General features: G+C 41.4%; 4 protein-coding genes across 4 annotated transcripts; 2 read left to right on the forward strand and 2 right to left on the reverse strand.

Annotated features, from left to right (window-relative positions):
- Nucleotides 1-583: 583 nt before the first annotated feature.
- LOC106387364 (pentatricopeptide repeat-containing protein At2g37310) lies at nt 584-2,745 on the reverse strand. Its single transcript, XM_013827205.3, has one exon. It carries the CDS (start codon nt 2,728-2,730, stop codon nt 769-771), a length of 1,962 nt encoding a protein of 653 aa, XP_013682659.1. The 5' UTR covers nt 2,731-2,745; the 3' UTR covers nt 584-768.
- A 123-nt stretch (nt 2,746-2,868) lies between these two features.
- Nucleotides 2,869-4,586, forward strand: LOC106385242 (pentatricopeptide repeat-containing protein At2g37320). The gene has a single exon (XM_013825173.3). It carries the CDS (start codon nt 2,869-2,871, stop codon nt 4,363-4,365), a length of 1,497 nt encoding a protein of 498 aa, XP_013680627.1. The 3' UTR covers nt 4,366-4,586.
- Nucleotides 4,587-5,085: 499 nt separating this feature from the next.
- LOC106387363 (protein ALUMINUM SENSITIVE 3) lies at nt 5,086-6,293 on the forward strand. Its single transcript, XM_013827204.3, has 3 exons — nt 5,086-5,489; nt 5,574-5,819; nt 5,954-6,293. The coding sequence occupies exons 1-3, from the start codon at nt 5,226-5,228 to the stop codon at nt 6,263-6,265; spliced, it is 822 nt and encodes a 273-aa protein (XP_013682658.1). The 5' UTR covers nt 5,086-5,225; the 3' UTR covers nt 6,266-6,293.
- Nucleotides 6,294-6,417: 124 nt separating this feature from the next.
- LOC106387362 (ABC transporter G family member 2) lies at nt 6,418-8,882 on the reverse strand. Its single transcript, XM_013827203.3, has one exon. The coding sequence runs from the start codon at nt 8,747-8,749 to the stop codon at nt 6,524-6,526; it is 2,226 nt and encodes a 741-aa protein (XP_013682657.1). The 5' UTR covers nt 8,750-8,882; the 3' UTR covers nt 6,418-6,523.
- Nucleotides 8,883-21,632: the final 12,750 nt, after the last annotated feature.

The following is a 21,632-nucleotide window of genomic DNA, read 5'->3' on the forward strand; positions in this document are numbered from 1 at the left end:
CATTTTTATAATAGTATATATAAATTTTATGTAAATTTTGTAATATTATACATAGAAATAATTAAAAACATTATATATATTTTTTATTTTTAAATTATTGTTAATATTTTATATATATTAATATTATTATTTATTTATATTAAAGATCTAAATCGGGATCCGGATATCCGCCGGATATTACAATTTTTACAAGGATATCCGACATCCGGATATCCGAGAACCCCGGATCCGGATAAAGATAGTAAAATTATGGATCCGCCAGATAAAGATCTGGATTCGTATACCTTAAAATTGCCCGGATATCCGATCCGTCCCACGCCTAACCATTAGTGGTCAGACAGGAAGTTAATGCTCCCAACCTCTCACTATAATTTTACTATATACAATTGTGTTAATTTTTTTCTTCAGATTATATAATTAGTTAGCAACACGCAAAGAAAACATCGAGTGATTGATTAAGAGCTCACTTGTACTTCACTCTTGAGACTAAATTAATTACCAAAACCCTTTTAATCAAAATAATGCTCATTTCGTGAAGCAACCTAATGAATTATATTCTTCTTCTCTTTAGGAACCCCACCACTTCAATCAAAACCACTTAATAACTCTCAAGTTATTATGATTTTATTTTTACCGACCATTCAACGTTATGTTCTATCACAACAATAACAAAAACTACATATCATAGAAAACAAAATCATTACATAGTATCTTCTCAAGAAGCCCATAAAGGAAACTTTGAACGAATTTGACTTCAGGGCAAACAAATCAATAAGTTTCATCAAGCTCTTGTTTCATGATATAATCTTTGTCACTCATCGACTCAACCAAGCACTCTATTGTCTCATACATCTCTTTGCTTCTCTCGCAGGAACCATCTTTCGCAATGAAACTTCTTAATCCTTTACCAGTATCGATCCAGCTAGCTCCAGGGATTTTCTTCAATCCGATTCTTTTCATCTCATCCCTTACCATCTCAGCTTCTTCCCATCTCCCTGCTTGAGTGTATAAATTCGCCATGATAGTGTAACTCCCTGTATTTTCTGGTTCCATCTCAACTAAATGATCGTAAGCGAACCTCGCAATCTCCACATCACCAAGAACATAAGCCCCATTCAGCAATGCACCCCAAACTTTAGCAATTGGTTCAACCGGCATGTTAGAAATGAACTCCATTGCATCTGAAAGTTTGCCAGCTCGGCTAAGAACACTTACCATACAAGCATAGTGCTCCACTCCAGGCTCGACGCCATACTTTGTTACCATAGAATCAAATATACTCTGCGCCTTATCCGACTCTCCAGAGTGTGCACAAGCTGAAAGAAGAGCTGTTAGTGTAACATTGTCTGGCTTAGTCCCAAGACATATCATTTGGTTAAATAGACTACAAGCAGAATCAGAGTCCCCATGAATAGCGTACGCTGTTATAATCGCAGTCCAGACAATCAAGCTCCTCTCTCTACAGTTATCAAAAACCCTTTGAGCTCCTTGGAGATATCCTAATTTGGCATAGTTATCTATAATGGAGGTAGCGACGTATATATTGTTGTCAGAAACATTACGGATAGCGAAACCGTGGATCTCCTTACCCCCTTTCAGATTTGAACTATACGTCAACGAAGGAAGAAGACTCGAGAGGGTCACAGTGTTTGGCCTATTGCCACATCTTATCATCTCCCTAAACGAATCTATAACCTCCTCATGGTGATTATTCTGCATCAGACCAGAAATCACAGCGTTCCACGTACTCAGACCAACGCTTTCCATCTCACTGAACAAAGCCATCGCTTCCTTGACAAGACCATGAGCCATGTACCCTGATATTATAGCCCCGTAGGTCACGGAATCTTTCTCACTCATCTCATCAAACAACGCTCTCGCATAATCCAAGCTACCGCATTTAGCATAAACACCAATCACAGCATTACACAGAGATAAATCCATCTGGATATGATTCTCAAGGATCTTCTTGTGAACCTCCATCCCCAAAACAAGATCGCTTGATTGTCCACACGCTTGCAATACACTTATTACAGTGACTCCATTAGGCTTCAGTTCAGGACAGCCTAACATCGCTTTATACAACTCTTTACACTCCTCGTACGACCCACTTTGAGAATACCCTGATATCATAGAGTTCCACGAGACGACATCTCTCTCAGGCATTTCGTCAAACACTTTCCGCGCAGAAACGACGTCATCACACTTTGTATAGTAAGTGATCAACCCATTGCTTACGAAGACATCGGAATCAAACCCACCTCGTAAAACAAACCCGTGAACTTGCTGAGCCAGCGAACACAACAAGAAGTCACCGTAACCCGAGAGAGACTTCAACACGCAAGAGATGGTAACAGAATCTGGTCTAGCTGTAACGGAGGATCTAATCCACGACGAGAACAGGTTAAAAGCGTCGGAGTACATCTCGCGCGAAGTGTAGGCGATGAGAAGTGCGTTGTAAGAGAAGGCATTTTTTACTGTAATTTCGTCGAACACGTGGAGGGCTCGGCAGAATCGGTTCTCTCGGGTGTAGAAATTAATGAGCTTTGAAGCGAGGAAGTTGTCAGGCGTGATGGAGAAGAGGACGATTCGTGCGTGGAGCTGTAGCGCGTGGAGAGGAAGACGGTGGCGGGTGAAGTGGTGGATGAGGTGACCGTACGCGCCGCCGTCAACCGCCGCCTTGTTGAGCAAGCCTTGCAAGGCTCGTTGAATTTGGAGTCCCACCTTCATTCATAATTAACCGGAAGCTAAACCGGAGAACATAAACGTTGAGGAAAGTTAATGGGCTTACTATTGGGCCGGAAGCCCATATGAATCATTTCTAAGTATTTATGAGTATTAATTAATCTTCGGACATTTTCAGTTTCCATGTCTCGTCTCAGAAAGTATTATTGTCGAGCTTTCACTTACATTCAATCTCGATCACTGAATCGTGATTTAGCTAACGACGTGACTGAACTTGAGAGACGAGCTCGCGCTCTGAGAATTCTTGATATCATCTCTTCAAAAACTAGTGAAGCTTCGAGTCGTCAGAACCATCTTGGTGAATTTCTTAAAACGGATTCGAGACGATTCAGAGATCAAACATTTTCCAAGGATCTCGACCTCTCAAGAACCGAACATGGAGTCTCAAGCGTGCTTGCAGAATTTCTCCTTGAGGAGGATTCTTCATGCTCTGCCAATGGCGGTATGCAGCAGAGAGAAGGGTGGAGTTTTGATGCTTATGATTTGTCCTCCGCCGTGAGTTCTTGCGGGTCGAAGCGAGAGTTTAAAACCGGTTATGGGTTTCATTGCTTAGCGTTAAAGAGTGGGTTGATCTCAGATGTCTACGTAGGAAGCTCTCTGGTCGTTTTGTATAGAGATTCAGGTGAGGTAGACAATGCACATAAAGTGTTCGTGGAAATGCCTGAGAGGAACGTTGTTTCGTGGACGGCTATGATCTCAGGGTTTGCTCAGGAATGGCGAGTTGGTATCTGCTTGAAGCTTTATTCAGAGATGAGAAACTCGACTTCTGATCCGAATAATTACACGTTCACTGCTCTCTTGAGCGCTTGCACAGGAAGCGGAGCCTTAGGGCAAGGGAGGAGTGTTCATTGCCAAACGCTACAGATGGGTTTCAAGTCTTATCTCCATATCACAAACGCTCTCATCTCTATGTACTGCAAATGCGGAGACTTGAAGGATGCGTTTTGTATCTTTGACGATTTTGAGAATAAAGATGTGGTCTCTTGGAACTCTATGATTGCTGGTTACGCGCAGCACGGACTTGCAACGCAAGCAATCGAGCTTTTTGAAGTAATGATGCTCAAAAGCGGAACAAAGCCCGATGCAATCACGTATCTTGGACTCTTGTCGTCGTGCAGACATGCAGGTCTGGTAAAAGAAGGGAGAAAGTTCTTCAATTCGATGGGGGAGAACGGCATGAAACCACAGCTCAACCACTACTCTTGTCTAGTCGATCTTCTCGGCAGATTTGGTCTATTGCAAGAAGCGCTGGACTTGATTGAGAACATGCCGATGGAACCAAACCCTGTCATATGGGGATCTCTGCTCTTCTCTTGCCGTGTTCACGGTGATGTCTGGATGGGAATCAGAGCTGCAGAGGAACGGCTGTTGCTTGAACCTGAATGTGCAGCTACACATGTCCAGCTGGCGAATCTTTACGCCAGTGTTCAGTACTATAAAGAGGCGGCGACAGTGAGGAAAGTGATGAAAGATAAAGGCCTGAAGACGAATCCAGGTTGCAGTTGGATAGAGATTGATAACGATGTTTTCATGTTTAGAGCTGAAGATGGTAGCAACTGTAGAATGGTAGAGATTGTTCATGTTCTTCATTGTCTCGTAGATCACATGGAGTTGCTCTAATTACAACGCATCAAAGATCACTCAATTTTATTTCAAATCAAAAGTAGAGATCACCAGATTTCAGATGTGCATCCATTTTTTATTTTAAGTTTAAATCTCCTTAATGCTTTTACATAGGGTTTGAATCTTAAAGATTGCGATGTATTAACACTTGTACAAATTATTATGGACAAGCTTATAGAAAATTTTCAGCATAGTATATACAATCGTTTTGGTGTAAATCTTTGTATGATGTTAAAATTGTCTATATAATTATCATTTATAATACAAAATAATTGGCAAGTGTTAAACAAAAAGAAAACTTTTCAAAAATACCTCTACTACTATCGAAAATATGGACTAATATATTAATTGACAGGTAAACAAATGAATATAGATGTATAATGTGGTAAAATGCACCAAGAGTTCTCCCAAGTCCCCATCCAAAATTTACTCAACTCTCTGACGTTGTTCTATATGATGTCTTTTTCTTTTCCTCTGAAATATAATAATTGAAGTGAACAAAAAACAATGACAAGTGAAGACACTCTTGCAAACATTTCTTTGGTCACGGATCTCTTATAAATCACGAGTTTGCACGATTGATATTTAATATTTTTTTTAGTCATTTCATCTGCAATCGAAAGTTATTTAATAATACCAAAAAAAAAATTGAATCCAAAAACCAAAAGAATAAAGAAAGGAATCCTAAAACATGAGCTGATGGAATAAAGATGAGAGGAAAGTGTCTACTCTTTCTAACTTGTTGTCCACTATATTATTCCCTCCTCCACCACTACCACCTTCCTACAAACACGACAAAAGGAAAAAAAAAAATAAAGCGAGACAGAAAGAGAGAAAGAGAAAAGAGAGAGTGAGACATGGATCTTGATTGGGTATCAGCTTTTTTCAAGAACAACGAATGGCTGATAGTGTATCTCAAAGGCATGGTGAAGCCCGCGGCGGCTCTCGCGGTTGTGCTTCTAGCCGTGGCTCTCTCCTACTCCCAGAAACTCTCTTTGGAAGGAGACATGATATACTCTGTTTTACGATCGTTTCTTCAGCTCTCTGTCATCGGGTTCGTTCTTCAGTTCATCTTTAACCAAGAAAACGCCGGCTGGATCATCCTCGCCTACCTCTTCATGGTAACACAGTAACACTTCAAAGTTCGAAATTCAAAAATGATAAATTATATTTAATTTAACATATTATTTTTTTATTCTGGTCAGGTCTCTGTCGCCGGTTACACCGCCGGACAACGTGCAAAGCACGTGCCACGTGGAAAGTACGTGGCCGGAGTATCTATCCTCGCCGGAACATCAATCACAATGTTCCTCCTCATCGTCCTCAACGTATTTCCTTTCACTCCTAGGTATATCATCCCTGTGGCCGGGATGATGGTGGGAAACGCCATGACGGTCACCGGAGTTACCATGAAACAGCTACGAGATGACATCAAGATGCAACTAAACCTGGTTAAACTTCTTTACATCAATGATTTTGTACTTAACCGAACCAAGTTCCCGGTTTAAACCTGGTTAATCTTATTCTTTAGAACAATGATTTTACACAGCTTAACCGAACCAAGTTCCCGGTTTAATTGCCATAGGTGGAGACAGCATTGGCACTAGGAGCGACGCCAAGACAAGCGACGTTGCAACAGGTGAAGAGAGCTTTGGTGATATCTCTATCTCCGGTTTTGGATAGCTGCAAAACCGTTGGATTGATCTCTTTACCGGGAGCCATGACCGGTATGATAATGGGCGGTGCGTCGCCTCTTGAAGCTATCCAGCTACAGATAGTTGTGATGAACATGATGGTTGGAGCAGCAACCGTTAGTAGCATCATGTGTACGTATCTTTGTTGGCCATCTTTCTTCACTAAAGCTTACCAGTTAAAAACTCGTGTCTTCTCAAGTTGAAAGTATTAATTATCCATTTACTTTTCAACAAAGTCTTAAAATTATAACATTGCTTTTGTAAACTTACATTAACAAAAACATATTATTTAACAAAATAAATGTAGAATGGGGAGATTAAATACAACTTTTAATTAATTGATTAGGTATCATATAACGAAGAAATACAAATATTTAGCTTAAAAAAAAAAAAAAAAAACACGACAATGTTTTTATGATTTTCAGACAACAACAATCAAGAAAAAAAAACAAAGTGTTTCATCACCTCCGTTTGTTCTTACTTCCAATCAACAACGTGAAGTAAAACAAAACCCTAAAGAAGAACCCCCAAGCAACCGTGATCCACAAGCAATTCCACTTACTAATCTCCGTAACCCCCTGCTGCTTCAGAATATCAATCCCCGTCGTCACGCACGTCTCCGCCGTCACATTAATCCCCAAAACACCGCTCATACTCTTCAACAAACTCAGCTTCACAGCGTTCGGAAACTGCCCCAGCGGCGAGTTATCGAATATCTGAATCCCTCGGACAAAACACTTGGTCGTATCCTCGAACTCGTTCTGCAAAACCCCTTCGTAAGGGTACTTCACCAGCGAGAGGTAATGGAACCAGATCCAGTAGAGAGGGATGCGATCACGTGAGATGAAGAATCCAGAGAAGAGGAGGAAGTAAGCGAGGATGGCTACAACGACGGTGAATCCAAGCATCACGTTCGACACGACGCCGGATAGGAACGTCACGAAGGAGCTTCCGGCCCAGAAGGAAGCCAAGATGGTGAGGAAGAAGAAGAGGAAGCCGCTAGCGCCTCCGGCGAGACCGACGGCGAAGAAAGTGGTGGCTGCGAAGCACGCGGCGAGGAAGATGAGCGAAGGGATTGAGATTATGGACTGCGAGAGGACGTAGGAGGATCTGCGGTAGGCGTTGTAAGCGGTCTCTCTCATGAAGATGTAACGCTCTTGGAGAAAGACCGGGATGGCCTCCGCGCACGTGTAGAACGTGGTGGACATGGCGAAGGCGAAGAAGCCTAGACGCTCTTGGACTCCTTTGGGGGAGTTGTCTAGCTTCGTGAACATCGTGGCTAATATGATTCCAGTGACCATTACAGCTCCTATACGCATCCCGATGAGTTCGGGCTGCCTCATCGAGTTGAGTATAGAGCGCTTGCCGATAACGATCATTTCGATCCAGAAGGGATTCGCGTAAGTTTGGAATGAGGAGGGAGAGTTTGTTGTTGTTGCTCCGGAGACGAGTTTCCCTTTGGAGATGCTCGCGGTTATCGCTTCTTTGAGAGTGATACCGTTGTTGTAGTAGCGCGATGCTGCTTGTTGTTTCACTCGCCATTCCTTGTGGTACTCGACGAGTTTCTTGGTCCCTTCTGGGGAATTCTCCAGCTCCCGGATGAGATCGAGAGCAAACTCTGTTTTGTTCTCGTTCTCTGGGATCGGGTGGTCGAATTCGAAGAAGAATTGAGGGAGGTATGTGGGCGAGCCGCTGAAGACTGTGTTTCCTCTCGAAAGGAAGATTAGCCTATCTAGCAAACCCATGATTCTGTAGCTAGGCTGGTGGATGGACATGATGACTATACTACCACTCTGCGCGATTCTTTGTAGCACTTTGATGACCATGTAGGCGCTTGTAGAGTCCAACCCCGAGGTTGGCTCGTCGAGAAAGAGTATAATCGGGTCGTGGATGATGTCGATCCCAATCGAAACACGTCTCCTTTCTCCTCCGGACACACCTCTATGTCCTTCATCACCGATCATGGTTCTTGCCGCGCTTCTTAGACCTAGCTGGTCGATCAAAGATTGTACTCTTGCTTTCTTCTTCTTCTTGGAGAGGGAGCGAGGGAGCCTGAACTCTGCTGAGAACATTAGAGTTTCCTCAACGGTGAGCATAGGGAAGAGAAGGTCGTCTTGCATCACGTAAGCCGATATGACTTTCTGGAGGCGGGATTCAAGAACCTCTCCGTTTAAGGTGATGGAGCCTCTGAGGCTGTCTTTGGCTATACGGTTGGCTAATGCATCGATGAGCGTTGATTTACCTGACCCGCTTGCTCCTAGAACCGCCATCATCTCCCCTTCGTGGGCTTCGCCTGAGATACCATTCAGTAGTATCTTGGTGTTCAAGGCAGAATCATTTGATGAGGAGTTTCCACAAAAGGGAGGAAACTTTTTCTTGATCTTCACGCTATAGGTCAAGTCGGTGAAGGAAAGAACAAAGGGGGAAGATGTTATAGAAGAAGCTGGAGCTGAGGTCCATGAGTTGAAAGAAGACGCTGAAGAAGTGAGAGGTGAGGCCATTTCTAAACCCCGTTGATCATTCCTTGCATCCTCCACGTTCATGAGAAGCTCTCCGAGTGTGGCGGTAGCTCTAGGCGTGTCGCTTGGACATCTCTCCATGGAGTTTGAATAAAACAGAGGAAGATCATTATTGTTGCCAGCTACTACCCTTTTGGCTGGAGATAGTTTTCCAAGAAAGCCAGACATGTTTTTTTCTAATTTTATCAGGTTGTTGGGTTTAAGCTCATCCCACAAAGAAGATATGAATAGGGATGAGAAGAGGCTATATAAGGAGGATTTTTTTTTATATTGAGGAAAGAAAGAGATATGAAATGGTCAATGTGGGTGGGTGATCTCTATGTATCTAACGCTGGTTTTTTTTTTCTGGTTTTGTATGTGTTGATGTAATGTGTTAACCTAAAAGTAAATGGTTAGGTGAGAGGAGTTGTGCAAAAAAGCCCTTATGTTTTATGTCTATTTCTTGGGGCTTAAGGTATGTTTAATAACTTGGGTTTAGCTATACTGTTTTTATGGATTAAACAAAAAGTATCTACAAATGATTTTAGGCATAAAAACATATGGTGTTGTGGCAATCTGTTGAGAAATATTGTCCATCGAAGATTACATTTAACTGAGTTAGCGAGTAGCTGTCCAAATCGTGCTAAACGGGCAAACTCGCACCTATCTTAATATAATAACGATAAAAAAATTGTTGTCTATTTTATTCTATTAACGTTTTGATTTTTTTTTGTTTTTTTTTGAATTTTTTTTTATTCTATTAACGTATCATCACTTTTCGAAAACTATCATATAATTTGAAGAATAAGGATGGCTGATTTTTTATTATTGTGTACTTGATTTTCAGATGATATTTGTATTTCTTAACTGAAATATATCTTCAGTTAAGTTAAGGAAACATTTGTTGTACTAAACCTAAGCATTGTCTTAGAGCAACATTGTTGCAAGGATCTACTAGGAGTACTTCTCAAAACAAACAAAAAAATTAATAAAAAGTAATTATTTGTGTTAATGGGTATCTCAATATATTTTCTTTGAGTTAGATTTTTCATATCATATTGAGATACCCATCATCAAACAATGATATACCATATTAGTATAATTTAAGAATCTTGAGTTGAGAAACTCTCATAGGAGGTGTTCTTATATGTCTAGAATCAACCATTTGATGTGGTAAAATGTTTATCAAAACAAAAAGATAGGATATTAGTCTTTTCTTAAAACATTTTTTTTAATATTAGTTTGTAAAATAAATAAATTGTGAAATAAATATCACTATTATAATTATATAAATAAAATATGGATTACTCCTCTCATTACAATTGATTTTATATGAAAGTTCATAAAATGACTAAGTACGTACTATATGAGAATAAGTGCAACTTGAACTATAAAAAGTTTCGCAATAAGTAAGCTTATGTCTAACATAACATAGGTAATGCAACAGCACATGTGAGCGGTAGATATTTTTGAGAAGTTGTTATGACCACAGGAATGAATAAGAAAAGTCACTGGAATAAAATGTGGACACGGCTTCAATAGTAAGAGCAACCTACACGAAAACCCCAAATTCTCATTACAAATTACATAATATAAGCTTAACGTGAAGAAGTAGGCATATAATACCGAATTAAATTGCATAAGATAAGCATAACGTGGAGAGGTAGGCATATAAACGTTTGGTATGGCTGTTATATCTGTTTTTCAAGACTTTATACTATACGCTTCATATATTGACCTAAATAAGTTCATTCCATTTACATATAATCACAAGAAATCTCATGACTCACATACAAAAAAATAAATGTAATACTCTATATTTGTTTTATGACGCATGTTCTTTTCAGATTTTTTTTGTTCTTGTAAAAAAAGATTGACTAAAGCTCTTATAGACAAATGTTTCAAACTAGAATCAAAAGGTTTCTGGTAGCTAACTTGACCGAACAAGAATGTTCTTAATTAAAAAGACTGAGGATGTTCCAGTTCAATGGAAGATATGATATACTTGGTATATATATAGCCAACAGAAAACATACAAATTCATGTTTGTAGACTTGTAGTTATATATTGTCTAGAATATCCATGATTAGTTTTATAACTCTAACCAATATTGGTTTAGGATGTTTGCTCGCTGTAAAATAAAATTTAATAACAACTAGGTGAATACGAACACAAACTAACTAAGGTTTAGTAAAAGTTATAGAATTCAAGGATCCAATAAGTATAACTCTCTTATTATTAACTTGAGAAACTAACTCAAAACTCAAGTTTTAATCCCCAAATTCTATTAAGGTATTTCACACAAACGACATCTACTTATATAGAGCTTGTGCTTATCCTAATCCTAATAGATTACATAACTTTAGATAACTCCTAATAATATTATGTATCTATCTCCATAACTCGGTAGGATTAGGATAATGCCTTGCACCTTAATCTTCTTTCCTTTTCAAGCTTTCTCCAACAGTCTCTCCTTTAAGAAATCTTCTCTTGTCACTTCTTGCATCCCAATCAAATTTCTCATTTCCCTAAACTTGATTCTCCCTAGAGCTTTAGTTAGGATGTCCGCTTTCTGTTGATAGCCTGAGACATGTTCCACAATGATCTGTTCCCTTTCAACACACTCACGTATAAAGTGATAACGTGAGTGTGTGTTTGCTCCTTCCGTGAAAGACATGGTTCCTAGTAAGTGATATAGCCGACTGATTGTCTATCCTGATCAGCACCTTCTGTACTGGTTCCTCGGTGATCTCACTTAGCAATTCTTGTAGCCATATGGCTTGTTTAGCCGCCTCTGTTCCAGCCATGAACTCCGCTTCACAGCTTGAGAGTGCAACGGTTTCTTGTTTGGCATAGCACCACGTGATCAAGCTCTCTCCAAGGTAGAATATGTGTCCTGCCGTGCTTCTTCCATCATCGGGGTCAACATTATGACTGCTATTACTATAGCCAATGAGTCTAGGAACCTTTGGTGTTGATCGAGTAAAGACAAATCTGAGTGATGTTGTCCCTTGCAGATACATGAGAACATGTTTCATAGCTGCTTCATGTGACGCCTTAGGGCTCTGCATATATCTAATCAAGACTCCCACAGTGTATGACAGATCCGGCCTAATGTGAAGTAGATATCTTAGGCACCCAACGTTTCTCCGGTAACTCGTTGCATCTATATCTTCTTCTTCAATCGATTTCTCAAGCTTCAAACCATGTTCCATAGGTATATGTGACATGTTGTAGTTCTTCATACCACTTTCTTCCAAGATTCTTAGTGCGTATCTCTTTTGATTCAGAGTTATATGACCTTCTTCTTGACATACTTCTATCCCAAGGTAGTAGCTCAACTTTCCTAAATCACTCATATCAAACTTGGAAGTCATCTCTGTTTTGAAATCATCAATGATCTTTGAGCTTGCTCCAGTGATGAGCAAGTCATCGACATACACCACCACAACTAGTATGCTTGCATTAACCGTCTTCCTATAGACAGAGGGTTCCTTAGAACACTTCGTAAACCCTAACTCAAGAAAGATCCCATTGAGTTTGTTGTTCCACGCCTAGGAGTCTGCTTCAATCCGTACAGCGCCTTGTGGAGTTTGTACACCTTCTTCTCACTTCCTTTCACTTCAAAACCCTCTGGTTGAGTTACATAAACTATCTCTTTCAAATCTCCATGTAAGAACGCCGTTTTGACATCTAGATGATGAACCTCCCATCCTCTAGTTGCTGCAATACTCACCAGTAGCCTAATTGTTTCAAGTCGGGCCACAGGAGCAAAGACTTCCTCGTAATCTTTCCCATACTGTTGCACATATCCCTTAGCCACTAGGCGTGACTTGTACTTCTTGATGGTTCCATCTGAGTTGAGCTTTATCTTAAAAAGCCATCTCAGTCCTATCGGCTTCACACCCTCTGGAAGATCAACTAGACTCCATACTTTGTTCTTCTCAATGGACTGTAGTTCGTCCTTGCAAGCCTCTATCCATTCCTTCAACTGTCTTGCCTCTTCGAAGTTTCTTGGCTCTTCGTTAAGACACAGCAGGAGCATCTCTCCTTCTTCGTCTGCAAGAAAGACATAATCCTCAAGATACTTTGGCCTTGATGTTTGTCTTTCACTTCGTCTTGGAAGCGACCTTGTCTCGTGATCACTTTCATCCTCTTCTTCAATGTGTACTGTATTTGTATCCATAGTCTCAGCTCCATCATGTTGGTTTTCATCCTCTTCTTCAATGTGTACTGTATTTGTATCCATAGTCTCAGCTCCATCATGTTGGTTTTCATCCTCTTTGCTGCTACTGCCTTGTTCTAGTGCTTGCCCGTGGACTTGATCTGCTGTCTTTACTAGCTCATGGTTTCCAAACTCTCCTAGTACTACGCTGAAGTCGTCGTAGCTTCTTAGTTCTCCATCAATCCTCTTCCAGTTCCATCCTTTGGTTTCATCAAACACTACATCACGACTTACTGTTATTCTTTTCTTCTCTGGGTCAAGCAATCTGTACGCCTTAGAGCCAGGTTCTGTTCCAAGATGAACAAGCATTTGCGACCGGTCATCTAGCTTTCTCAGGTGCGGTTTCTCAACTTTGGCATAGCAGATGCATCCAAATATGCGTAGGTGGCTTATGTTTGGTCGCTTTCCTCGCAGTACCTCATAGGGAGTTTGGTTCTGAAGAGATCTTGTCGCTATTCGATTTATCAAATACGTCGCATGCCTCACAGACTCACCCCACAAGTAATTAGGCATGTGCATGTGCTTCAGGATGCTCCTAGCCATCTCCATTAGTGTCCGGTTCCTTCTTTCAACCACGCCGTTCTGTTGTGGCGTGTACGAAGCCGTGAGATGCCTCTTGAAGCCCTTATCCTTGCAGTATGAATTGAACTCGTGAGAGATGAACTCACCACCTCGATCACGATGAGCATACATCTTTTATGACGTTGACATTTGAGACTCCACTAACCAGTTCTTTATGTATCATGATCCTCATAGTTGAAGTGTTGACATGCCCAAGTCTAGCGTGCCATCTGTTTGATTCACTTATCTCGCTCAGGTGAAGTTGTGATGAGTCTTTGATCCCCATTTGTACCTTATACAGTCGATTATTCGACCTGTTTGCCTTCACAAGGAGTCTCCCGTGTTGGTCATGCATAGTTAGGTGTTCTCCTCTCAAACGTATATCACAACCTGACTCTGTTGCTTGACCTAGGCTAATGTTATTGCTTTTTAGCTCAGGTATGTAGTACACATCGTTCATCATTCTCGCTTCTCCCTTCATGTCTACAAACGAGATAGTGCCTTTTCCTTTGATGTCAATTCTTGAATCGTCACCAAATCTCACTTTTCCAGTGACTGTCTTGTCCATCATTGAAAAATATCTCCTATCACCAGTCATATGGTTACTAGATCCATTATCCAAGTACCATATGTCCTCTGAATCATCATTTGTTTCATACTTCTCCGGCAAGCAATTCTTCTCACTGAGATAGAAAACTTCGTGCATCATTAGCTCGTCTGCATCTTGTGTATCACTATTGTCGTTCTCCAATGTTTCTTGCAGCTTGAGAAGGCGTTCCGGACAATCAGAGGCGTAATGTCCCATCTTATCACACCTGTAACATATCACCCTTGATGTGTCTCTGCCTCCATTGTATCTTCCTCTGCCTCGTCCTCTGAAATAAGACCTTCCTCCTCTGTCGCGTCCTCTGTACTCTCTGTTGTACTCATGTTGGTCTTTGTTGTACTCACAAGATGAATGTGTGACTTATGTTTCACACGAGTCATCGTTTGAATACATTAGCTTTGGTTGATCATCAGATTGTTCCTCATCCTCATGTATCCTCTCTTCATAAGCCTTCTTACGACCCATGATATCTTCAAAGCTAGTATTATTTAGGTCTAATAATTGCTCTAATGATGCCACAATATGGATGTACTTCCTCCGTGGGAGACCGGTTAAGATTTTCTTCACCAACTTCGGTTCTTCAATTTAACACCTAGAGCCGCAGACTTTGATGCAATTTCAGCCAATTTGCCTCCAAAATCATCGACTGACTCTGTATCTTTCATCTTGAGGCGATCAAACTCACTCATCAATGTTTGCAACCGCGCTTCTTTGACTCTCTCAGCTCCGATGTGTCTGGTTTTAATCGCCTCCCATACCTTCTTCGCGGTACTAAGCTCGCCGACTTGGAGTATCAACACCTCCGGTATAGATTGAAGTAGTAGCGCCATCGCCATGTTATTCTTCTCTCCTTCGGTTGCTTCATCTTTAATAGCTTCCCAGACTTTGTATACCTTAAGAGCTATCTTCATCCTTATTGCCCATACTGTATAGTTTGTTGAATTAAGCATTGGACACTTTATATACGAAGATCCTCCTCCTTCCTTCGGATTCAAGTTCGTCGTCATGACGATATCACCACTCATCTCTTTTGAACCTCAAGCTCTGATACCAAATATAGAATTCAAGGATCCAATAAGTATAACTCTCTTATTATTTTTTTTTTTATTTTTTTTTTTTTTTTGCTAAAAGGTAAATATCATATAAATGAAAAAAGATTTACAAGAAATGTAGATCTAAGTTTTGTTACACCTTGGCAAAAAAGTTAAAAAACAAGGATGTAACAAAGTTGAATATGAGATAAACGTAGTTCATCGCATCCATTTGACCATAAGATTGATGAAGTGCTTCCTCTCCCTTCTCGCTGTGATTGTGTTGCGCATCTCCTTATCAATGATCCTGAATATGGTGGTAGGTGGTAGAACAGTGTGGTTGTGCAGCACATTGTTTCGTTGCTTCCAAAGGTGGTAAATGATACATTGGGCAGCTAGCTTCCGCAGGAGAGAGGGCGCTGCAACTAAGGTACCTCTAATCCAAGATAGAAGCTCAGCCCAAGTTCTGAACAGTGAGTTCGGTGGGTTTAACCTGCCGGTAGAGAGTCTCCACACCTCCATGCTATAAGCACAAGAGAGAAGGAGGTGATCCCTGGTTTCTTCGAAAGCAGAACAGAGACAGCAAGCTTTATTTATTTGAAGGCCCCAACCTGCTAGTCTTGCTCTGGTTGGCAATCTGTTCAAGTTTGCTATCCACATATTAAAGCTGTTCCTTGGTATTGCTCCTTTAAACCAGATGGTCTCTGCCACCGGTTGGACCGGAGCTGAGAGGCGCATATCCTGCCAAGTATTTTGGGCACTGAATTTTGCATCTTGCTTAGTAGAGGTTGTCCACTCATATGTGTCTGCATCTGTTGAGTAGCCTGGACATTGGATGGAGGTTAAGAAGATATGGAGATCAACCGCCCTGTCGGATCGAGGAGAAGGCAGCGACCAAGCCGTAGGGGAGCAGGCATCTGCCACCAGACCATTTATCGGGACCCAAAGCTGGGATGGTCCACGCTGTCCCAGAAAATGAATAAGTTGCCCAAATGGGGTCCAAACATCATACCAGAAGCTGATTCTGCGTCCACTGCCGAGAATTGGCTTGACAAATTTTATGCCCACTTGTCGCAGCTTTAGGAGTTGTTTCCAGACCCATGAGTCCATAGATGCTTCTTCGACAGCCCAGAAGCTTGTCCCGTTGAGATGGTGGTGTCTATGCCATTGCGCCCAAAGCGATTCGCTTCCTGAGAATAGGAGCCAAATGAAGCGTAAACACAGCACCCTGTTCCAGATGGACATGTTTCTCAGTCCAAGCCCTCCTTCTTTTTTCGGTAGACAGACCGTGATCCATGCAACTTTAGCTTTCCCTGTTATATCTGTAGTTCCTGACCACAAGAATCTCGAACATAAAGCCTCAATCCTCTTGATACACCCCTTTGGGAGAATAAAAGTGGACATCCAAAAGTTTACAGTTCCATATATGACAGTTGCGATTAGTTGTAGCCTACCAGCAAAAGATAATGCCTTGACTGCCCAGGAACTAAAGCGAGCTTGGAGCTTTATCATGAGGGGCTCATATTTTGATACACAAAGCTTCCTACTCATCAGAGGAAGGCCTAGATATCTGACATGTAGAGTACCTGTAGGAAAGCCGTACGCTGCAACCGCAGTAATCTCACTAGTGTTCAAACCCGAAGTGAATATCTCTGTTTTGGTGCGGTTCATTCTGAGGCCTGACCACGAAGCGAAGTCGTCGAGGCATTCAGTGATGCCATGAAGAGAGTCACTGGTACCATCAAAAAAGATCATCACGTCATCAGCGAACATCAGGTGAGAGATTTTAAGATCAGACGTTCCTGGATGGTAGCCGATGGAACCCGAGTCGTAACGTGATCTGAGAAGTCGAGATAGACCTTCCATCGCCAGAACAAATAGATACGGAGACATCGGATCACCTTGTCTTATGCCCTTTGTGCTGTTAAAGAAGCCACCACTCGCGCCATTTACAGAAACTGAGAAAGAAGCTGTTGAGATACACTGTGAAATCCAAGTGATAACAGGCGCCGGTATCGAAATAGCTCTCAGAATACCTAAGATAAAATCCCATCTAATAGAGTCAAAGGCCTTACTCAGATCGACTTTTAGCATGCCTCGAGCATCCAAGCTGCTGGTGTTATACCCCTTGACTAGATCAGTGGCTAAGAGAACATTTTCAGCCAAAAGTCTCCCCGGCATGAAGGCTGATTGAGCTTGAGATATCACTTGGGGAAGGACTTCTTTAAGTCTGTTCGCAATCAGCTTTGAGATTACCTTATAGGCTGTATTCAAGCAAGATATTGGGCGAAAATCAGTAGCGGATGACGCATTAGTGATCTTCGGAATCAGGACAAGAGTAGTTGCATTCCACTGGCGAAGCAACTGTCCTGATTTAAAAAATTCTTGAACTGCTTCTGTTACCTCGGGGCCGATAATCTGCCAACATGATATGAAAAATTCAGCTGAATAACCATCTGGTCCACTCGTTTTATTCCTAGGCAGGGAGAAGAAGGCATCTTTAATTTCTGTAGCAGTAAACCCTGCAGAGAACCTGGCTTGATCCTCTTGAGAGCATGAGAAATCGAAAAGCAAGTTCAGATCATCCTGTACAAACATCTTAGGTTCGACCTCACCCCCCAACAATTCAGCAAAATATTCTACGCAATGAGCTTCAATCTCTGTGTGGGTTTCGAACCTGTTACCAGCAGTGTCGGTTAAGAAGTGGATATGGTTAATAGCACGACGAGTGGCAACAATTCGGTGGTAATAAGCAGTGCCCGCATCACCCTTGCCAAGCCAAAGAATTCTGGAGCGTTGTAGGAGGAAGGCGTCTTCAGCGGCTGCTAGCTCTTGCCATATCAGCTGAGCATCGAGCTCCATCTCAGCATTTAAAATATTTGGGTTTCTGAGAGTTTCATTCTGCCTATACAACAAGATTTCATGCGCTTAAGCCACTCGTTTCTCCAAGTCTGAATAATTTTCCCTGCTGAAGTCTCGAATACATTTTTTCAGTAAGCGCAACTTCTCTGAGATCCTAAACATAGCAGACCCTGTCACGTTGATGGAGAACCAGTCTTCAGTAACAGTTGGAAGGAAAGTAGGGTTCTGAAGAAGATAGTTAAAGAACTTGAATGGTCTCTTTTTTCTCTGCAGATCGGGCTGAATAAAGACCGTTGAGCAGGAATGATCAGAGAAATCAGGGTCTTGAAAGTAGGCAATAGCGTTGGGAAAACATTCCTGCCATTTTTCATTAACCAAAACTCTGTCTAATTTTTTGGCTATTGGTGTTGCTTTCTGTTTATTCCACCATGTGAAAGTGGTTCCTCTAAAGTTAAGATCCACCAGCTCAGCATCGAGGAAGCACTGACCAAGCTCTCGCATTCTTTTGTCTACATTCAACGATTTTGGGGAAGAGTGCTCCTGCGGAAGCAACGTTTGATTAAAATCTCCCAAAACTGACCATGGCCTGTCAGCAGTGAGCGAGGAAGCAGCCATTGATTCTAATTCAACCCAAAGCCCCGACCTGAGAGCAGGACAATTTGCTGCGTAGACAATGGTGACAATAATAGGGGTGGTATGATCAGGGAGTAAGACCTCACAAGTTATTTGCTGCAAGGATTTAGCCAAGACCACCACTTTGACACTAGGGTGCCAAAGAATCCAAATTTTACCGAGATCCGAAAAACTATAATTATCTTCAAAAAACCAACCTGGGAGAAGAGAGTTTATAAATCTCCCAATTTTTGGGTGCTTGACCCTAGTTTCCACAATGCCACCGAAGAGGGGCTTATTTTTCCGAATCCACTTCTTGAAACCAGTGCGGTGACTATACTTATTAAACCCTCGCACGTTCCAACAAAAAAGGTTTTTACACATAACTAAAGGTGTGATGGGGTTTTGCCCCCAGCATGGTTCCTCCCTGTATGGCGGTTCTTCAGTTTCGGAGTTGTTTTTGTATCATATTCCAAGATTTCACCTTCTTCTTTATCTGAATCAGATGAGTCAACGTCGGAAGAGTCATGCTCGACATCAGAGCAAGTAGCGCTAGATGCCCTAGAGAGGAAACCAATCCGTTTTACTGAATCAACCTGCTGAGAGGAACCACTAGTACCTCCTACCTCAAACACTCCCTGGTTATCCTTAAGAGCTTCCTTTGCCTTCTCAATTGGCCTATAGATCTGGATGGTTCCTTGTTGAGGGTCTTTAGGGGCAGTAGATACTCTCCTTGACTTTGATTTGGACTTTCCTCGGCGAGTTTTCTTTCCTGGACCTGTTTCATCTCGCTTTTTGTTGTTTGGACAGTTTATAGTACCGTGAGATTTAGAAGAGCAATTGTTACAGAGTTTTGGTGACTTGCTACACCCCTTGACATTATGTCCAATTTCCTTACAATAGTCGCAAACAGGAGGCATCCACGGGCTCGAAACCAGAACCCGACAAATGTCTCCAGAGTCAAACTGGACGTTTACTGCTTCTGGTAACGGCTCTCGAGGGTCGATTAAAGTGAAAACTTTGGCGACTTCAAGGTTCGTTTTATTTTCCGTAGCAGGGTGTAGGAACTTTGGGTCACCAACCAGGCTTGCTATACGCTCTATCCCATCCTCATTAAAGAACTGGAAAGGCACTTTCCTTAGCTCCAGCCAAATAGGTGCAGACTTCAGCTCAGGTTTCGCCGGAATAACTCCTGGTTCCCATTTTGCAACAAACATGGTTTTTCCTTCGATCTGCCATAAGACCTGTGTGATGACCCTGTTTCTTGTTGAAACGTTTGGAATCTTGAAAAGAAAAGCATTGCCTTCCAGTTTAGAAACCGCAATATCTCGATACTGTTTGCTCCAGATCCCGTTAACAATGTTGTGAATTGTTCCTTGGGAAGGTGGGTCTGTATAGAATTGTCCAATGACAAAACAATCCCAAGACCTCTTGTTTTTTTCAATCACAGAGTTTGGGATCTTGACACAGGCTTCACCTGACGGAAGAGTGAATCCATCACTTCTTTTCTTGAGCAATTTCCTTCCTTTGGCTCGAGTACACCAAGTGTCAATTTCTTCAGTGTTAGGCTCAGGTAGGGGTCCTAGCTGATGGTGTGTCGCAGGTAGAGCTTTCTCAGAGAGCTCTGCGTCCGCTGATTTTGTTCCCGGAGCAGCTGAATCAGTTGCAGTCACAGGTTCGAGGTTGTTAGTGGTAGAGTCAGACTCGTTCAGTCGTGTTTCACCATCCAGCTGAGCAGCCAAATCTGACGAAGAATCAATGATTTGGGCATCAGAAGCTAGATTTAGGGTTTTCGTTGAAGGAGACTTCTGGGTTGAGATTGAGTCAGTTTGCTGAGCAACCAAATCGGGACATGAATCACCAGTTAGGGCTTCAGAAGCAAGCTTTGGAGAGTCCGGTAGAGAGGCCTCCTTCTCCATATCAGCCTGAACTTGCTGAGCAGCCAGATCTACAATCTGGGCGTCAGAAGCATGTTCGAAGGCAGAGGACGGAGGATTGAGGGTCTCTATGGAGTTTTCAGGCACAGCAGAGGAGCCATTGACCTTAGAGCGAGAGTTGGATGGTGGGGACGAAGATTGGGGCGGAGACGACGAAGACGGAGAACCTTGCCTGGGCCCTTTCTTCTTTTTCCCTTTCCCCATCGGAGGAGGAGAGTCTTGAAACCGGCGTCGGATTAGACGGCGGCGTGTCGCGGCTAAGAATGTCACTTTGACGGTGGTTGTTGTAGAAGAGGGGATCGCCCGTAATTTTTTTGTTTGGTCGAATTTTCGTTGTAAATCTCAAGCCGATTATCGTTTTCAAACCACAAATCTAACTCTCTTATTATTACCTTGAGAAACTAATTCAAAACTCAAGCTTTAATCCCCAAACTCTATTAAGGTATGTCACACAAACGACATATACTTATATAGAGCTTGTGCTTATCCTAATCCTAATAGATTACATAATTTTAGATAACTCCTAATAATATTATGTATCTATCTCCATAATTCGGTAGGATTAGGATAATGCCTTGCACTTTAATCTTCTTTCCTTTTCAAGCTTACTCCAACAAAAGTTCAAAGTGTTGATGTTAGAAAAGTTCGACTTGATGTAATAATAGAAAGAAAAAAGTTGAGTTAGATAAGATGCTCGTTGACAAAACAAAAGATGTTATACTCTCTGACGTTGAGACGATATTGTGAGCATAGATTGCTAGAACAGGATGTATAAAATGTCAAATACTCAGTAGATGAAATCACTGTTACTGAAAAAAGTAGAACATGTAGCAAACATTTTATAACTTGCTCACTTTGAGGAGTCTTTGAAACTGAATTCCATATCGTCACATTTTCATACACAATAGACATTATTGAACTATCAACTCTCACATCAAAACAACTAAAAAAGCAAACAAACTTTTTTTTTTAGTGGTTTCTCTCGGCACAAGTTTGTAATTTTTCCAGTGGTATCTACTAGGCCTGGGACGGATCCGGATATCCATCTCGATATTCTATTAGCCGCGGATATTTGGATCCAGATCCGTAAAAATAATTTAAATTTTTTTTTTAAAAAAAACTAATTTTTTAATAGAATACATAAATTAAATAATTATACAAGATTTATAAATATATATATATATATGTCTATAATATTTTAAAAACTAAAATACATTATTATAAGATTCATTTATGT

The sequence above is a fragment of the Brassica napus genome, chromosome C4 (genome assembly GCF_020379485.1).
Source record: "Brassica napus cultivar Da-Ae chromosome C4, Da-Ae, whole genome shotgun sequence".
Classification (NCBI taxonomy): domain Eukaryota; kingdom Viridiplantae; phylum Streptophyta; class Magnoliopsida; order Brassicales; family Brassicaceae; genus Brassica; species Brassica napus.